General features: G+C 38.5%; 1 protein-coding gene across 5 annotated transcripts in view; it reads left to right on the forward strand.

The window, feature by feature from the left end:
* TENM1 (teneurin transmembrane protein 1) overlaps nucleotides 1-18,041 on the forward strand; it is a 662,362-nt gene that overhangs the window by 602,867 nt on the left and 41,454 nt on the right. For all 5 annotated transcript variants that reach the window (XM_069868106.1, XM_069868109.1, XM_069868108.1 and 2 more), the window contains 2 exons: nucleotides 3,178-3,410; nucleotides 13,194-13,348. In XM_069868106.1, coding sequence (XP_069724207.1) covers nucleotides 3,178-3,410; nucleotides 13,194-13,348 — 388 coding nt within the window. The remainder of the gene's footprint in view (nucleotides 1-3,177; nucleotides 3,411-13,193; nucleotides 13,349-18,041) is intronic.

The raw sequence follows: 18,041 nt of genomic DNA on the forward strand, positions 1-18,041 counted from the left end.
CAAAGAAAACTGGAGTTTTGGCAATAAAGGAATAATAAAAAAGGCTTCAGAATCACACATAGACGACTGTGCTTTAGCAGTTCTAGGATACTACTGACTTCAAAGTCTGCCCCAGTCATAGAAGGTGCAGAGCAAGCCCCAGAATTGAGGACACTGTCATAGTTGAGTCCTTGCTTATCCAGCCAAAGAGAAACAAAGTGGCTTTCTTCCCCGCTTTCCAGTTAGCATTTTGGCATTGCAGTGTAGGGATTTCTTTAAAAGAATAAACATTGCACATCAGACTTCTGTGACAGACAGTGAGGGAGTTGGTTGTAACAATCCAGCTGCAGAAACTACCTTGCAGTCTAAAAAGAGATTGCAAGGCACTCTGTATCCTTAGAAACAAAGTTCTTTGATTTTCAGTACTTAAATGAGATAAATAAACCAGCAGTAGGACAACCCAAGCTAGTACGAAGCAGAGCAGGGACTAAAATGATGTTTGCCAGATGAGAGTACTGGTTGGATTACTCGCTTTAGCCACACAAATGCTATTAAAAGCTACGGATTATTTGCTAGCCTACTTACAGATGATGCTACATCTTACATTTTAGAGTGAAAGTTCAAAAAGAAAGAATAATTCCTAGTTGGTAACTGCAAGGTTCTATCTTTTAGTGCAAATGCCCAGCCCTATTAATTACAATAACAATTGCCTCTGAGTGTATTCTAAGTGAAATCTGTGGAAAATTGGAGGAAATCACTTGAAGTTAAGGTAGTGTTTGAGGTTATGGAAGTGTACTCAGGACTCCCACTATATTCCATTCTCTTGTGGCTGTAAAGACCATAGTCACAGTGGAAATTTTTAGGATTCTCAAAGAAACATGAGGAAGCAACACGTAAAAGGTGTCAGAGGCTCATGATATTTCGAGCAGGAAAAGGCTTCACAATCCAGTTCTTCAACACAATTTTAGTCTCCGAAAGAGCAAGGAAAAAGGGTTCTTTTTACCCAGACAAAGAGAATACTGTGTAAAAAGGGATGGAGTCTGGAGACCAGTAAACAGAGAAGGTGACTGATCTTATTTTCAACTGTTTAACAACAACTTCTGTTTGTTTTTCTTGTCATCAAGTTGGAAACTAGGCCTTGAGATTATAGGGAAGAAACTTCCTACAGGATAGTAATAAATTGTTTTGGAGAGATTAATTGTAAATCCTAGTCTACTTGACATAGTTTTTAACAGGCTAATTTAAATAAAATCAGATTTGATTGCAAACTTCTGGAAAGATATCAAGTGCTTCATTTTGTTTCATTTTTTACTAATGCTCTTTAAATTTAAACCTCTCAGTATGCAAGGCTTTAAGCACAAACTTCAAGAGTTTTCTATCTAACAGACGGTCTAGTAAGTGAAATGACAGGGATGACAGAAAATGTGCCTACAAGGAAGATATATAATGACCCCAGTTTCTGCATGATGAACAGCATGTTTACTTAAAATCTAGAATTCTCCTTGCAACTTTTCCCACAGAAGTATTTTATTTAAAAGCCATCATTTGGCTAACCAGTCTCTTCTGAGCTCAGTCCAGAGAGCACTAATGATTCTTAATGTCTTCAACAAACAAAATTTTATAATACTGGTCATATATAATTTCACGTTAATTGCTTTTAGCTCATCCTCTTACTCATCTTTCATCATACAACTGTTGTCTCATTCCCTGTGTTTCCTTCAGCTGGGTTTCACATCTGTTCCCCAAATGTGGGAAAACCTCTTCTCATATTTCCCCCTTCTGTCTTTATAGATGTTTATGACTAAGGTCAGCTTTACACCAGCCTAGCTTGTGGCCCAGTCCTCAAAGATGCCAAGTAGTTCCTATCCCTTTTTGAATGGAGAGTGAGAACTGAGAGAAATAGGCACAAGCTCTATCACATTTCTCATGGTACAACATTAGCCTTATCACTTATAAATGGAAATAGGATTTCAGCTGATCATCTGTTAGACATTCCTTAGTATTATAATAAGTATTCACTAGATTGCTAAAATAAAATATACTGGTAAGTAATATTTACTTTGTTTTGCAACCTTGCTCAGTAAGGTAGCACTGTCTAATAAATGATTAATAAAGCGTAGTATCTGCCTCAACCAAGCAAAAGCTTCATATTTAGAGTCGCAATCAACCTGAAATCCAATCAGTAAAATAAATCAGTTTCATCTCAGACATGACATATCTGTCCTGGAGCCTCTACCAGTTCTTCAGTTCTATTTTATCTAGATTCTTCCTTTCCTGGTTTGTTGTGGGCATAAGAAACGAGCCCTGCAGAAGAAACTCTACACCAAGTGTTGTCAAACCCACCACAAACAGAACTGACAAAACTGAGAGGGGTAGCTCATTTCCTTAATCTTAAGTGTTAGTTAAATGTCTCTTACAAAAATAAAAAATATAGAAATCTGAAAATCTTTGTAGTCTGCAGAGCAGATAGGACTCAAATAGAAACAAAAAGTCTTGCTTCTTAATAAGATGCAGCCAAGTTCTTTGATCAGAATTTATGATCCTCACCATTTAATTAACATATGTAAATATTTTTAATAACATTGTATAATCTCAATAAGGCACTTCAGTGCATGAATTATGGTGTATTAATTCATGCCCATTTGCACTGACAGTACTTGGCCTTCTGCCTTGCTCCTGACAATACAGTCGGCATGAATTAAGGCACCATGTTTCACACCTTCATATTTCCTAAGGTCTAGAAACTGATAAAAATAACCAAGAGTGGGTATTTGTGTATATGCAGAGCAGTCTGTGATTCATGTTGCCGCAAGTTGTTGATTTGTTTTCAGTTCTAAGTGTACTGAGACTTATCAGGTATAGAAAAAGGACCTTGCTGTTGATAGTAATAATTATAACTAAGCTGAAGTTACTTCGTACTGGGTGGCTTGGTACTAATGGACAGACTAACCCCACCAGTACCATTCGCTACATAAGCTTGCTACCTGGTACGTAGCTGGCTGGTCATGTTCTGCCACTGGCACTGGCTCCTTCCTTCTCAGCAGTGGTGCTTGCTACCAGCTACCTTAAAGCTGGTCTCACTTATGCCTCTGTCACCTCCCTATCACTGAACACATGTCTTCAGAAGTGTTATGCTACCATGAATGGAGATTAAAAAGAAAAACAATTTAACTTTGATGCTCTTCTCTTCTGTTTCAGTACAAGCCCTGCACATAAATATTACTTGGCCGTTGATCCAGTATCAGAATCCCTTTACTTATCAGATACAAACACCAGAAAAGTCTACAAAGCAAAATCTCTCGTTGAAACAAAGGATCTGGCCAAAAACGCAGATGTGGTTGCAGGAACAGGTGATCAGTGCCTTCCATTTGACCAGAGTCACTGTGGCGATGGTGGAAAGGCATCCGAGGCCTCTCTCAACAGTCCAAGAGGTAAGAAAAGAACATATCTGAAGTACTTAGTGTTGGTCATCTGTCATTTCCTTCCTTTATTTAGAAACTCAGATACAACTGGATGTACAAAAATGGGTCTGAGGTGATGATTTAACCAAATATAAAATAGCTAAATCATTTCATAAAGCTCACTCATGTTTTTAATACAACCAGTCCTTTATGAAGGAGTAGCATGAGCAGCCCACTCCAGCTGGCATCACTGAAATACCCTTTCCTTGTGTGACAGCACTTCTCATTTATTACCTTTCTATTGCAAGGTGGTAGCATTTAATTATAATTAACTTTTAGCCAAATAATATGGTCGCAAAGTCAATTTTTTTATATTTTATGCATTCAGGTGATTCTTGTAATGTTAATGGAGCTTACTCATACCCATTAAGTCAGTGCTGTTCAAATCAGACAGCAAAATCAGGTTTATTTGGAATTTTAGCTTGTCCTTCCTCATTAAATGCACTTTGTAAATTATGAACGTCTCATCTACTGCACATGAAATCAGCACTTTGCTGCAGCCTTCCTGTCAAGAGTGCATCCTGTATTGTCACATGTAAAACACTTACGAAGGGTTGAATCGCCACCAGAGCCATGATTAATCCCCTCGCAGTGTGCATTAGAACAGTGATAAATAAAATCTCTGGATTTGGTGCTCTAAAGCAGCTGAACGCCCTCAGTTCCCACTGAAATTCCCAAAACAAAGGATACTCAGAATCTGCCATGGCAGAGCTCTGAGTGTGCTCTGGGCATGTTCCTCCCATAGCACACACCCCACACCCCCCTTAATGACTAGCTCTAAGGAAGGGTTTTGATTATTGTTCATGAGCTATAAAGGAAAGCTGTATTAGAATGTATATCAAGGCAGAAATGTCCCTAAGACAAGCAAATAATCCTGTTTCAGGGCTTAGCAAGGGACACATTGTAATTGTGGTGTGACTTTAACATGTCTTTAATGATGGAAGGTAAGTGTGAAGCACATGCAAATAAATGTTAATCTTTGGGCAGCTAATTAATGTAATGAATCAATTCTAAAAGTAGTAGAAAACAAAGGTTTTCAAATCCTTTAGCAGGAAAATGATCAATGTTTTATTGCTGATTACAACTGATCATATCTAATTACAAGTAGTTGTTCTATCTTATTTTCTTATTGGGGAAGTGTGTTGGTGAAAATTTGTAATATGCTATTTACTTCAAAAATACTCATGCTGGCTTCCTTAACAGAAGGTTCTAGTCATAAAGAAATTAAAAGGAATAAAAGTACAATTAATGAGTTCTGGGGCAGCCAGCAAATACTAAAAAATTAACTGGTAGCAGCCAACGCTAGTATGTTGGCAAGTTGAAGGAATGGCATTTGATTTCTGCATTTACTCTAAATTACATCAGTTTGAAGTTGTCAGATTTATTATGTTTGGGGATCTGGATTTTAATCTCAAGGAACTTCGGTCTGCTGCATTCTGTTTTTGTACAGGGCCTAGGAGAATGTAGCATTGACCTGTGCTCACCAGCACAGCACAAACAATTAGCTGTGCGTTATCACAATGGTACTTATTAATAAGTACGGGTCCTTGTTTTGCTCTAAACTAGTTGAATAATCTGGGAAAGTATAGGAAGTACATGCTTGGTTACCCATAGATCTACAATTTATTAAGAAACCTGGAAGTCTCACATATATACAATTTTAGAGATTCTTTTGAATCACTTATTTTGCTTGTTATTGGAATAATTGTCAAGTCAGAAGACATCACATTTCTACTGAAATAACAGCAAACAGTATGCGCACAAATATCTTTTTCTAGGAGGCAGAAAACTGTCAAAAATGTTGGTGATTCCACAGACTCAGTAGCATCGTATCCATGTTTAAGAGTACTTGAACACAAAGTGACAAAATGTTATGTAGTATTTGACTACAGAAATAAATTGATTGCTTCTAACTTCTCACCTCTGAGATTTTTACAGTGCAAAAATAAGTAACTGACAATGCAGAGAGGCGGAGTCACTGCCAAGATTTTATTAAATATAATCACTTGCATTACTCCATGACCAGACCAGATTAGCATTTATTTTTTAAGTTGACATGTCTTAGCTTTTTTTTGCTTTTTTTTCATTTGCCACCTTATTTTGTCCTGAGTATTCCTTTTTCCCCCTGTTATAAATGAAAAGTAAATTTACCTCTTCCTTGGTAGAAAGGTAGTATCTGAGAAATAACTCTGTTTACTGGCCATCTGACCTTGGTTAGTTACAGGTCTAAAGTTTCATTCTTATTTTTGCTGCCAGCTGCTTGTGACACTGAATGCTTATCTGTATGACTCCATTTATCCATTTGCAAAATTGATAAGAAATACCAACTGTGTAACATTTGTGAAACTTCATCCTGTTTCTTAACATTCTCAAAAGTAGGTTAATAAGTGGAAATTCAAATACTCTTATTTGCTTTCCTGAATAAAAGTTGCTTCAAATGATAGTATAACTTTTTTAACTCATAATGATTTTTCTACTTCAGTGGGCATGCAGGTAGGTTTTGGGAGAGTCCTAGATTATTATTTAATGATTTAGGTCTTTCCTCAACTTCTATTTCACATTATATTTATTTGGCAAGACTGCCTTTGCCTAGTGATCAGGAAATAAATGCCAGAGAGGAAAACATCATGAAGTCGCACTAATCATTTCTGATTTGATCTGCTTTCCACAACTTTTATTTTGCAGGTAACAAACACACGTAGCTTTGTTCAATCTGTTCCCACTTTTCAGTGAAGAACTAGAGATGAGGCTTAGTGACCATTAATCTTGCACTATTGTATGTTGAGCTGACTTTGAAAGATGCTTTTAAACATGCATGGGTGATGTAGTTGAAATTTGAACTTCAATATATTATTTTTACTGCAACTTTCTTTAATTCTGTAGAGAACTCAGACTAATGAGTCATGTAATAGATGACCAAGTACTTAAGCAGAATGTGAAATAACACAAGGTGGGGACGTAAAATGAGATCTGTGACAAGCTGAAGACATTTATTACACAAGCAGATATTGAAAATGAAGAAGTAACTACGGATGATATTAATCACTGATTTCCAATCACTTGAGCTTTCCCAAGTAACAGATTTTAATTTTGGGGTGGGGAATTCTGTTGGTAGGTTTGGGAATTTTTTGATAAAAAGTATTTATGACACATCCAGTCACTATCTTTTAAACAATCTGGACTAGTATTTATAATAGCGCACTAAAGCGTAGTGTTCTGATTTTAACTAGATTAGTCATTGAGTATCGGAGCAGTGAGAAGCACTAACATTAATTAGAAAACCTGGGAGTTGTTCTACTTAGCACTGCAAAGCCAATGCCTGGATCAAAGACATTAAACATTTACCTACCCTGACCTTCTAAAATAAGTGGGCTTTAGACATGTAAGTAGATTTGACTTTCCAAGCTTAATTGACGGAGGCAGTGAGAGACTGAGACAATTGAGTTACCACATTTTTGCTGAGCTAGTGTCTCCCAGTCAAGTATACCAACAAAAGTATCTTAGATTAACATCTGATTTCAATTACCTTGTATTTGTGATCACCTCAGAGCACTCACACAGGACAGCTGTGGTGGAAACGTGAAGTAACTTTTGTGAAAACAGTAAGTCCTTCCAATGGTTTAACCCTAAGCATTGGAAGTGATTTACAAGGTTTGGAAGCCCAGGTACTAAATCCCAATATGTAAACATCTAAGGTCTTGCAGTGTCTGCTTTTTCACTCCTGGGTCGAGACTGGAGTCTGGAATTAGAAGATAGATGCACACACTGTCTGTGCAAGCTGTGTACACAGTCAGTGCGCCTCAAGAAATTAAAAGTTGCATGCTGAGTACAGAGTAGTGGAATGCATTGCAGTGACCTCACTACAAATGCAGTGACCTCAAAGTAAACTCTAGGGAAATGTAGAAGGCTGGAGTAAATTCTAAATCCCATGCATAAAAATACCTTATACAAAGCTGTAGCAAAGAACCTTTTTCACTCAGACTCATAGCCATGAACCAGCAACACAAATGAAAGCTTAAATTAAAAATTGGTTCTGCAGTGTAGTTTTATTCATTTTGCTTGAAATTACTTTACTAAGGAAATACTACTAAAAGAAATCGTGGTTTTGAAAATGTGTTCAACCCCAGTAGCTTGCATCCTGAAATAATCAGTCTTGTTACTCACCATCTGCAGGAATACTTTCTAAAGTAAATAAAGCTGTAAGAACAACTGCTCAGATTAAACTTTTACATCTGTCAATTGACAGTAGCCCATTTAGTGCCTGCTTCTCCTCAGTTTATAGATTCCTATTACCTTGAGTAGGATGCAGACTAAATTCTTAGTATAGTGTTCTGTGAAAACAAGACCACCTTGTCATAGGTAGCAGTCAATACTATTTATTCAGGAATCCTTGGTATTCTGTAAATTCCTATGACATTTTCAATGCTTCCATACAATTCAAAATGGAAAACAGAACGGGATGATATGTTTCTTTAGCAATATATAAAGTAAGAAGTAGACAGACCAAGGTGATTTGCAGCCTCAAATCATTGTTGTGTGTATCAGAACCAGCAAAAAATCACCTCGTGCCATTTTTGATTCATCAAAATTTATTCCTTACTTTTCTCTTCAGTAGTCTTAGCTATGATTTCAGAAGTCTAGAAATCTTGTAGATCATTTAAGTTAAACTTTTTGGATAGCAAGTTTTCCTCAATTTCATCCAACCTTCATCTGGATGCATGTTATCCGCTTTTCTGCTAGCCACTGTCAGCACTAAGTATGACCCTGGTCTCAGACTGGAAGCAGGACATTTCCATTCACAGTCAAGTAGTTAAAAATGCTGTTTGCTCCAACTCTGTGCATCTAAAGAGAATGCTCAAGTGCAAGTCCTAAAGTCACGTTTCAGCTGACAAAGAACTGCTGAATATTTTGCTGCTAGTACCGAGACAGTAATGAAGTAAAGATGACAAAGATCACAAAGCAGCAGACTGCAAATCACTTGAATCATATTTTGAGTGGTGTATTATGGTAACCTATAAATAACTAATTGCATAAAATTGCTTTAGTAGTTTCTAGATGGCAGCTTTAATTAAAAGCACTGGAGACATTTAGAAGTTTAGAAATGGATGGCATGTAATTTGCCCTTTTACCAACCATAAAATGATAATTAACCAATTTGATTCACTTCTTCCCATTAAAAGTTTTATGAGAATCTGAAGTTCCTTCTAGATATAGTTTTTCTTCAGCAGAAGGTGGCATTCTCTTTTATCAGTCCTCACAGGTAGTATTAGATGTTCTTGTACAAATTCTTCAGAAGTTTAATTAGAAGTTTTCTATGTAAAATGCTCATGTGAGAAGTTTTTAGCTAGGCAGAAGTGTAAAGTAGAATTTCTGTAAGTGGGAAATATATAGCTCTAGCTGCTGTTTATTGATGTGTTTGAAGAGGATTTATTCCAAAAAAAGAGTGTCTCTTAAAATGCAAGTGCGTGCTGTACTGGAGGAAGGAGGGGAAGAATTTATTTTAATGGGAAATTTACTGTATATCTTTTAATCACTATTTTTAGCTCCACTAATGATGAAATGCTAAAATTTCTAGACTGAAATATCATAGCTATAATAATCATATGCATTTTGAATTTATACCTATGAGAACTACATGCAAAAGTGATCATTTAACTTTCAAAGTGTTGTTTGTATTGTAATCATGTACATACGTACGCTAAGGCAGATCTGTCAAGGGAAGTAACCCTTTAGCCAAAATCACTCCTGAGAGCATATAAAAGGAGAAGTTATAGCTAGCCTTCTATATTTATCGTGGTTGTTCTCAGCCCATCTCCTAAGTTTTCGTTTATGCAGAAAGCATCTATAAAGTGCAAAACTTTTTCTGCATTCTTTCTAGTGATGATGCTTAGTAGCCATGTCCAATTGCACTAGCAGCAGCTCATTGTTAATGTTAGTTAACAGAATTTAAATGGTACTGATTAAAAGATCTCTAAGTGTTATAAATATTGTTCCAAAATGTCAGCACACAAATCTACTGGAGACAGATGTTCACAAGAGCTACTGCTTTACATTCAGGTATAAAATGTAGTCCTATGTAAGAGAGTCCCAGGGATTGAACATGACTAAAAACAGCCCTTCAGTACAAGCATGTTACTTGGAAAAACGGGTTGTGCTGAGCCCTGAGTCAAAGGACAAGACTAAATCCTTGCACGAGGTTATTTTGTCCTTACTCAGACATCAGTGTTTAATGAGGAATCTTATATCCAAGCAAGGTAAGTCTGTTGTGTGCAACACATCACATTTGTGCCCAAAGACAGTATCAGTTGGGCATGCGGTTTAGTGCTGTGGTTCCATAAAAAAAACCAGAATCAGACTGAGAGCCTAATGCAAACTACATCTCATTCTCTTGTGCAAAGAAAAGATACATAAAAAATAGACCTTTTTTGCTCACTCATGGAGTGAGCAGTGTTCCTATTTGCACTCAGCATGTGCATGCTTCCTCTTATCTGTGATTAAAGCACAGTTGAAGTGCTGCATGTGATTTGATTCTGCATTACACCATACGTCAGAAAAGGATTAAAATTAAGCTCTTGGAATACAGATTACGGGAAGCATCATGCAAGATGTGACAGGATCATTAATGAATCCAACTTGAATAATGAATAAATTGGGACAGTTTAGCCACAAATCAGTGTTTTGGTTTGCAATGGATGCCTTATATAAGGTATTTGTCAACAAGACTTAAATGTACAAGTAATTTGTTCAAAAGGGCAAAGTCGTGTTGTTTTAGTATACAGAGTAAGCATTGGAAGCAGTAGTTTGTTGTTGAACATATATACACTGGTGCTTGAAGAAACTGGCTGATTGGGAAGTATAGGAATTTATTATCTAGTACAGATACTGAAGACTTGGGCTTGCTTACAACATCGCACTGGCATATGTATTTGCTCTGCAGATAGATTGGCTTTCTGCAAGGGCTGGAAAGCAAAATATACACTTATTAACATTAAAGGCTCTTTGGTTTTCCTATATAGTCAGTGTTTGAAATCCATTCAGCAACACAGCTGAGTAGCTTTATTTCATTGCAGCATAATTTTTGATTTTTATATAATGGATGGTTTGCAGCCAACACAGCCATCTGTTCACAGGAAAATTGCGTAAAACAGAAGATGCATTTGCCCTAGTAATAGATCCTGGCCTTGTATTATCCATGGCAGGGATCTGATCCATGCTGTGCTACTCAGGTGAGAAGCATAGCTCCTTGCTTACCATGCACTGCCACTCCTCTGCAAAGGCAGACTAAGACACAGCACATGTGCTGTGGTTCCCATCCACATCAGGTTTCTCATTTGAGCCTGTGAACCACACTGGAAAGCAAATCAAATGTAATATTGCTCCACAGTGCTGTATTAACAAGGTTAAAACCATCCCCAGTAATCACAGCTGCATACAACCCGTAACTATAACAGATAGCAGTCCTCATTCCTCGCACCTTCTCTGCCACAGCAGTCCAGCATGGCTTTTTCTTCTCAAAAGGAGTCTTGAAGAGACCTTCAAGAAAGTGGTAGGAGCTTAGGACTAAAGAGACTTTTGTGTCCAATTGTCACGCATCCCTGAAGAAAGAAAACCTAGAACAATTTCCTAGCAGCTTTTCCATTTACTAATAATCCTTTAGCATGCTTCAGCTTTTACAGCATAAAGCTGATCGGAGCAGGGGAGAGCCCAGGCAGGAGGGCAGGAACCTCTGAGCATCCCAGTGAGAGCTGCAGGAGGTGCTTCAGAGCCCAGCTCCACCTGCTCCATGGCCCCAAACTGTGGCAGCAGAGTCAACGCAGTCTTGCTTCATATATGCACTCTTTACCTCAGCTCACCTTCAAACCTTCTGCCACATGGATTTATAACTGGACTTCTCAGAAGCAGACAACAACCGTAAGCTTGCCAGTCACTGTGTAGTTTCCAAAAACATTGTTACTCTCCAAGGAGTAAAGTTGCTCTGGGGTAGTAAGTAGCAAGGAGGCACTATCTGTGAGCTCAGACTGACAGGGAACCAGACCTTAATATAGCTGTGCTTCCTTTTGCCTTTTTATAACCTCCCAGATATCCCCACAGCTGCTCCACCTAACCCCCAGGTGACATCTCTCCTAAAGAACAGGACACGTCAGCGATCACCTGTTTCACGTAACAAAGCGGTCTAGCCTAACACGATATCCTGTGGCATTTCAGCAGTCTGCAGGTATTTTTTGTCCTGGATGGAGAAGGTGAGGGGATGGCGGTTTCTAGTGGCAGCTCACAGCCACATGAATACACTTGACTGGCAGTTTAAAGGATTAATTTCAGCTTCCACCGATGTGCTGATAGATATCCTGAAAGCCAGACACAGAGGGACCACTGAAGTTTACTGCTGTGGCCTTGGGAGGTTTTTTGTGATGATACTCTCAGAGCTCTGCAAGGTGCCTAAATATTACCTACAGTGAAGAGGCACCTCTGGGCTGTGGGAGTATGATGGCAAGGTGCACCCAAGAGCAGCCTCGCTCAAGTGTCTGTCTCCCTCTCAGCCAGAGTAAGGGATGGGAATCCTCTGGTGAAAGAGGTCAGCCTGCTCCGGCAAAGGGACTGTCAAGCCCTCGCTAATCTCCTGGTTGCTGTAGAAATCTGATGTAGATCTTATTGCTGCTTTCTGTTAGAAAAGAAGTGGTCATGGGCAGTTTGGTTTGGGTCCCTGCTACTGGGTTACAGTCAGCACTGTAAGAGAAAGCGTCTTACACTCAAACATGTGTGTAACTTAAACTCAGTTACCAGGCATTTCCAAATGCCAGGTACAGATTTACTTAGGGCCCTGGGGAGATTGTGTGGGAGATGCATGTTTCCCATCAGTGCTGCCTGGTCCTGCCCCCAAGACTGCTTACTCTGCCTTGCCCCCAGCTGCAAGTGTTCCTAGATATTTAAAGAAATTAAATTAAGTATATGGAAATGGGTCTGGGAGGTGAGGGAATTCAGTTTGGGCTTTTTTTCTTTTTTTAATGGTATGTGGAATTGCTGTGTGAGATCCTAAACTGGCATGTAGACAAGTGTTTTGTAAACTCGGAGTACATGCAGCCTTCGGTTATGCTAAATGCAGGGGACAAAAATCAAGAACCATATAAGCCACTGTCCAAACCATCTGTTCAAGTCCTGTGCCTTTCATTTCTGTGTAGCACAACATAAATTCATTATTAAAATAGCTTGGCTGTGCACAGCAGCTGCTATAATTGCAAAGTTATGCAACTTTAAATGGGAAACTATGAAATACTTTAAAGCAAGAAATCGAGCAGGTTCAGTAGAAAGGATTTCACAAATCTAACATGGATAAAGTACTTTTTGAGCTGGAATGAAAATGAAGAAAAATCAACTGTAAGCTAACGTTTTAGAAAAGCTTGTCTTCTCCCACTTTGTAATGGACATGAAGCAAAGGTTGAAGAGCTAAATTCTATATATATGGAATTACACTGCAAGCAAAGCCTCTGCTTTTTTGTTCTGTTTTCTACTGTTTCTTGTTCGTATCTTCCTGCTTTCTCTGTAAGTCAAAGACAGTTTGATATGTGGGTATGAGCTTCCCATGTACGAGTTGTATAAGTCTCAAATAAGCAATGAGTAGAAAAAAATTACAGTCATACTTTTTTTAATCAGCAGATTTTCAGAGTTTTAAGGGGAGAGGAAACATTTTCATCTCATACTTTTTAATCTAGATAATGTCAGTGCTAACCCTCTTTTTTACCCTTTCCCCTCATCCAGGTATCACTGTAGATAAGCATGGATTTATTTACTTCGTTGACGGTACCATGATTCGGAAAATTGATGAGAATGGTGTGATCACAACAATAATAGGTTCGAATGGCCTCACATCAACCCAGCCATTGAGCTGCGATTCTGGAATGGACATCACTCAGGTAGACACCTGGTTTTCATGTGTTGTCACTTTTCTACACATTGTGGAGACAGATAACCTAGTTTCTTGTGTAAGGATTTTATATTAGAATATGCTGGATGAATCAGATAATTCTGGGCTGCACAAAATGCAGCCGAAATTCCCTTCATGTTATTATTTTAAGGTGTGCCATACAAATGCACAATCTTGACCTTTCTTTGGAAGATGGCATATGAATGTGTAGAGGGGTTTATATAAAGAGTACAAACTGCTTTAGAAAGTTGCTTGCTACTCTGAGATATATCTTCTAAGAGTTTGTCAGAAGTTTAGAGTGCTATCCTTTAGTCCAGCATTCAGCCTGATTTTCTTGAACTATTAAATGTGAAAAATGCATGTTACAGTAAATAATTACCACAACGGTGGTATTGTAATGAAGCTACTGCATTTCAATACATTTCTCAAAGTGCCTTTCAGTTCCTATTTCAAAAGCGGTGTAAAAGAAATTGGACTAAAAGACACTTACCACACCTCTAGTTAATTCTAAAAGAGATACATAAACATGGAGAAACATAAATGGTGCTCTCGACTTGTCAGTAAGCCATACTTACAGCCAGCACAAGAAAAGGATTTGCCTTTGCCAATATATACTTGAATTAATCAGCTTCAGAATGAGGGGAAAGCTATATTTGAAAAAACCCTGAGGCATTCAAGTGACGTACTAAAGTTATGTTATGGCCTCTGTAAGCTAATATCCAGGACTCGGTTAATTTTGCATGTAATTTTCTCCCTGCCGTTTTCTTAGTCTTTCACAATTGGAAAATCACAGTTAAAATAAACTTTGTAATAATGATAAGGGCTTGTTCCTTGTTTCTAAGTGGAGTAATAGCAGGTGACTATGATCTTGTATTCACATACGTGAAGAATCTGGGGTCAATACTTTGGGTAGTTCCTACCAGAGTTCACTGGGACATACTATGGAATCTAATGCTGCTGTCACAGAAGCACTTGAGCATTTTATTATTAGAGTCAAAGCACAAATATGTGTCCTTGTTCCATTTCACCTGTCACTGCACCCTATGTGTTTGCAAATGCAGGCAGAGGAACCTCAGCTTTCCTGTTCCCAATCCTGGGAGAGACAGGCATTCGTGTACCCTCTGGTCCCATAGACACATAATTATCCATGTAAAGCAGAATAGGGTCCATTGGCTTAGTTGTGCTAAGCCAAAGTTTAAACTAGCCTAGTAACCATCTTGATCATATGGCTTCTGGGCACCTTGGCTTCTGCTCTGGCACCAATTCTTGCAGGAGAGCCAGTCCTGCAGATGAAGCCACCACAGCAAGCAGTGCTCCCCACCTGGAGGCACGGACTCACCACTCCATTGCTATGTACCAGCTGGCAGGAGCAATGCTTCGTGGAACTTAAAGCTCCCTGAAGCACATTTACTTGCTTCTTGGGTACATGTAACAACTGCCTGGGGCATCAATAACCAGATTAGACATCTCTGAGGTGCAAGGAATGGTGCCAGGTGCAACGTCTGCTCCCTGCCATCTCCTTATGATCTGCATCCCAGGCTGTACAGATAATTGCTTTACTGGCCATTTCAAGTGTGGCTGTGTATATGTATTCAAATTTTCACAAAGACCTTTAAGCAAATAAGTTGCAGCAGAGGGTCTGACAAATGTAGAAATAATTTTTTTTTTAAATTGAAATTAAATTTAAAAGGTAAACATTTGGGGCTGAAACCAAATATGCTGAATTTTTGTGACTAGATTTAAATAGTCTTAAAATCCTGGGTTTGGGGAGGTTGACTACTTGCCAGAAACAGGTTTAGTTTACCTTACTTAACAACATAGTTCCAAAGCCATTGAGAAAGGGCTTCTGCAAAATCATAGATAAGAAAAAGCATGTCATAGAGCAAATTCTTCTTCGTATTGCTCTCCGGACATCAACATTCAGCTTGGGCAGGGCCTTCTTTTCAGAGAAGCAGAAATAAATTTTTGTTTGCCATGAACAATTCAGGTGCTTCCGTGCTGCAGCAGCTACAGGAAACTATCGCTGCGCATTCTCAAAATTTTGCAAATGTTTCAGCATTCTTGCAAAGCAAGATGTGTTCTTGCTATGTAGATAGAGATAATCCTCAGATAAGTTGTGAATGCATGCCAGTAAATATTCTAAACAACATAATAAATCATGGCATATTAAAGTGTCTTTAAAAAGTGGACAGTCTCATTTTCTAAGTCTGAGTGTAGTAATACTGTATAATAAGTCACATTGTTGACAGTCTGCAGTACAGATGTACTTTTGGAAGCATTTCTTGTTTGGAGGACTTTTTTGTGGGGCTTTAAGTGAATCTATTTATTGAACTTTTTCACAAAATCCATACTTTTGAAGTTTTCCACATATGCAGTAAAACACAGACAAAAAATGAATGCCAGAAGTGTATGTTCTGAAAAGTAGCTGTACCAAATTTGCTTGACAGTCTTCTTTCAAAATTGTTGCTGATAACCAGAAAATCCTATGAAATAATCACATCCTATTGAAGTCAAGCATGTTAATCTGAAATTATATCACTGAAAATAAGGGAATGATATTTTCACTTAGTCAGAAACAGTTATGTATCTTTGCAAGACTGCTGAGTTTATTCCAGAATGGTATAAACATAAATGAAAAATTAATTTGGCCAGTCTCCACTTAAATTGTTTTTTGGCTAAATTACAAATGTCATTTACATCCAGAGATTGTGGGTTGCTCACAAATTGCTGCTTTGAGGCAGTTATGAAGTAGGTTAATAAAATCAATTCTTAAAGCTAAATTTGTTCTGACAATAAAATCAATTACTTGATCAAAATCAATATTTCTTGATTTACCAAAGTACAAAAATATACTCTTGAAGTAAACGCATAGAATAGCTGCCCAGTGCAAAAACTACCATAAACAACAAGCTTTCACTTTAAGGCATTCACTTTAATAAATGAGTTGATTATGAAAGGTTTTAATCATTTATTCTAATATCAGTTTTGATAGAAACGCTTATTCTGTGTTGGTTATTCACCTCCTTCTCATTCTGGAGCATAGTAGTCTGCTTTTGTAACAGGAGGAAGGAAGGACAGCTGGGCTTGGAAAGAGTGTATGTTGTGGCAAATGAAGCCCTGACTAATTACTTTGATCTCGGACTTCACTGAGAGGATGTTAATCTGAATTTAGAAGGAAAAGGGCAATCATTTGAGATGTTTATACGGTATGTCGCTGTTCTCAATACAGTTTCAGTGTGTACAAAACTTGGAGGACTTTTCTTCTCAGCACAGATTATTTTAGTGTTCTTCAATGAGTTAATAAGGAGCGACTTTAAAGAAAATGGCTCTTCAGAGCTGAGTTTATGAATATATATGTATATATACTCAACAGTCACCATTGGTGCCAGGATTTTAGCAGACACCTATATTAAATTAGTTATTCCAGTATCTTCTGTTCTGTTAGAGCTGGTCATATTTTTTTAAAATGCTGCCTGTGAAACCCTGCGTACTAGAACATGAGTGAGAGCTCAATTTTCAAGACAAAATATTTTTCAAGAGTATCAAAGGATGGTGTTGGTCTTCATCTGTTCTGTGATTTTTAATATTCACCTCACAGAACCACAGAATGGTGGGAATTGGAAGGGACCTCAGGAGATCATGCAGTCTAACCCACCTGGTAAAGCAGGGTCACCTCGAGCAGGTTGTACAGGAGTGTGTCGAAGTGGGTTTTTAATATCTCCAGTGAAGGAGACTCCACACCCTCCCTGGGCAGCCTATTCCAGAGCTCCATCACCCTCGCAGTAAAGCAGTTTTTCCTCGTGTTCAGGTGGAACTTTCTGTGCTCCAGTTTGTGCCCATTTCCCCTCATCCTGTCATGGGGCACCACTGACAATAATTTGGCCGCATTCATCATTTGTTCTTTGAAAACTGTTTTGTTGTAGATTAATTAAATGAATAATAAACCCATCTTGAACCTTATATGTCTGCATCCGAGCTGGAGGCCCCGTGGACTGAGCTAACTGATCTCCCAACTCTACAGTCTTGTTGAGTGTTTCCTTCTGTCAGCTGACGCCCAGCCAAAGAGAACAGAATTCCCTGCTACATCCCCTACCTCCCCATAGCTTTTGGATAGGAAAGCTATTGTAGGTACTCTAAATCAGGGACATAAGCTGTGGTCTAAAATACTCCTACTGACTTCTTGAATTGCTGCACAGCTGACTGCTCTCTGAGCATGTACCAGCATTGGGCTGGCGAAGGGGACCACCACCACAGCAGGACCTGTGGCAGCACCTCCTGGCCACAAGCCACTGAGGGAGGAGACTGGGATTAAGAGGGAGAGAAGGAAAAGAGAGGGTATTATCATTCTGGTTTGCTGCCTGATGAAGTTGAGCTTGATTCTGTCTAGATCAGGGGCATCACTATGTTGCTCTTTTTCTCAGATGTGCAAACTCTTGTAATGTTTTCTGCATCCCTAGGGTATACAGAAATTTTTTTAGCCTTGTAATTAGTAGCAAATGATAGCACATTGTGGTGGTATGTCTGTCTGTCAGTATTCGTTTCCTCACAGTGAATCCAAACCTTGGGCCAATTTCAGACAAATTTGTGTAAGGCCACCAGCCTTTGCAGCAATTAAATTCCTACTCTTTCCATAAAAAGTATTAATCCAGTTGGAGGAGAGAGACCTGAAGTGCCCTCTCAAA

This window comes from Phaenicophaeus curvirostris, chromosome 13 (genome assembly GCF_032191515.1).
Source record: "Phaenicophaeus curvirostris isolate KB17595 chromosome 13, BPBGC_Pcur_1.0, whole genome shotgun sequence".
Classification (NCBI taxonomy): domain Eukaryota; kingdom Metazoa; phylum Chordata; class Aves; order Cuculiformes; family Cuculidae; genus Phaenicophaeus; species Phaenicophaeus curvirostris.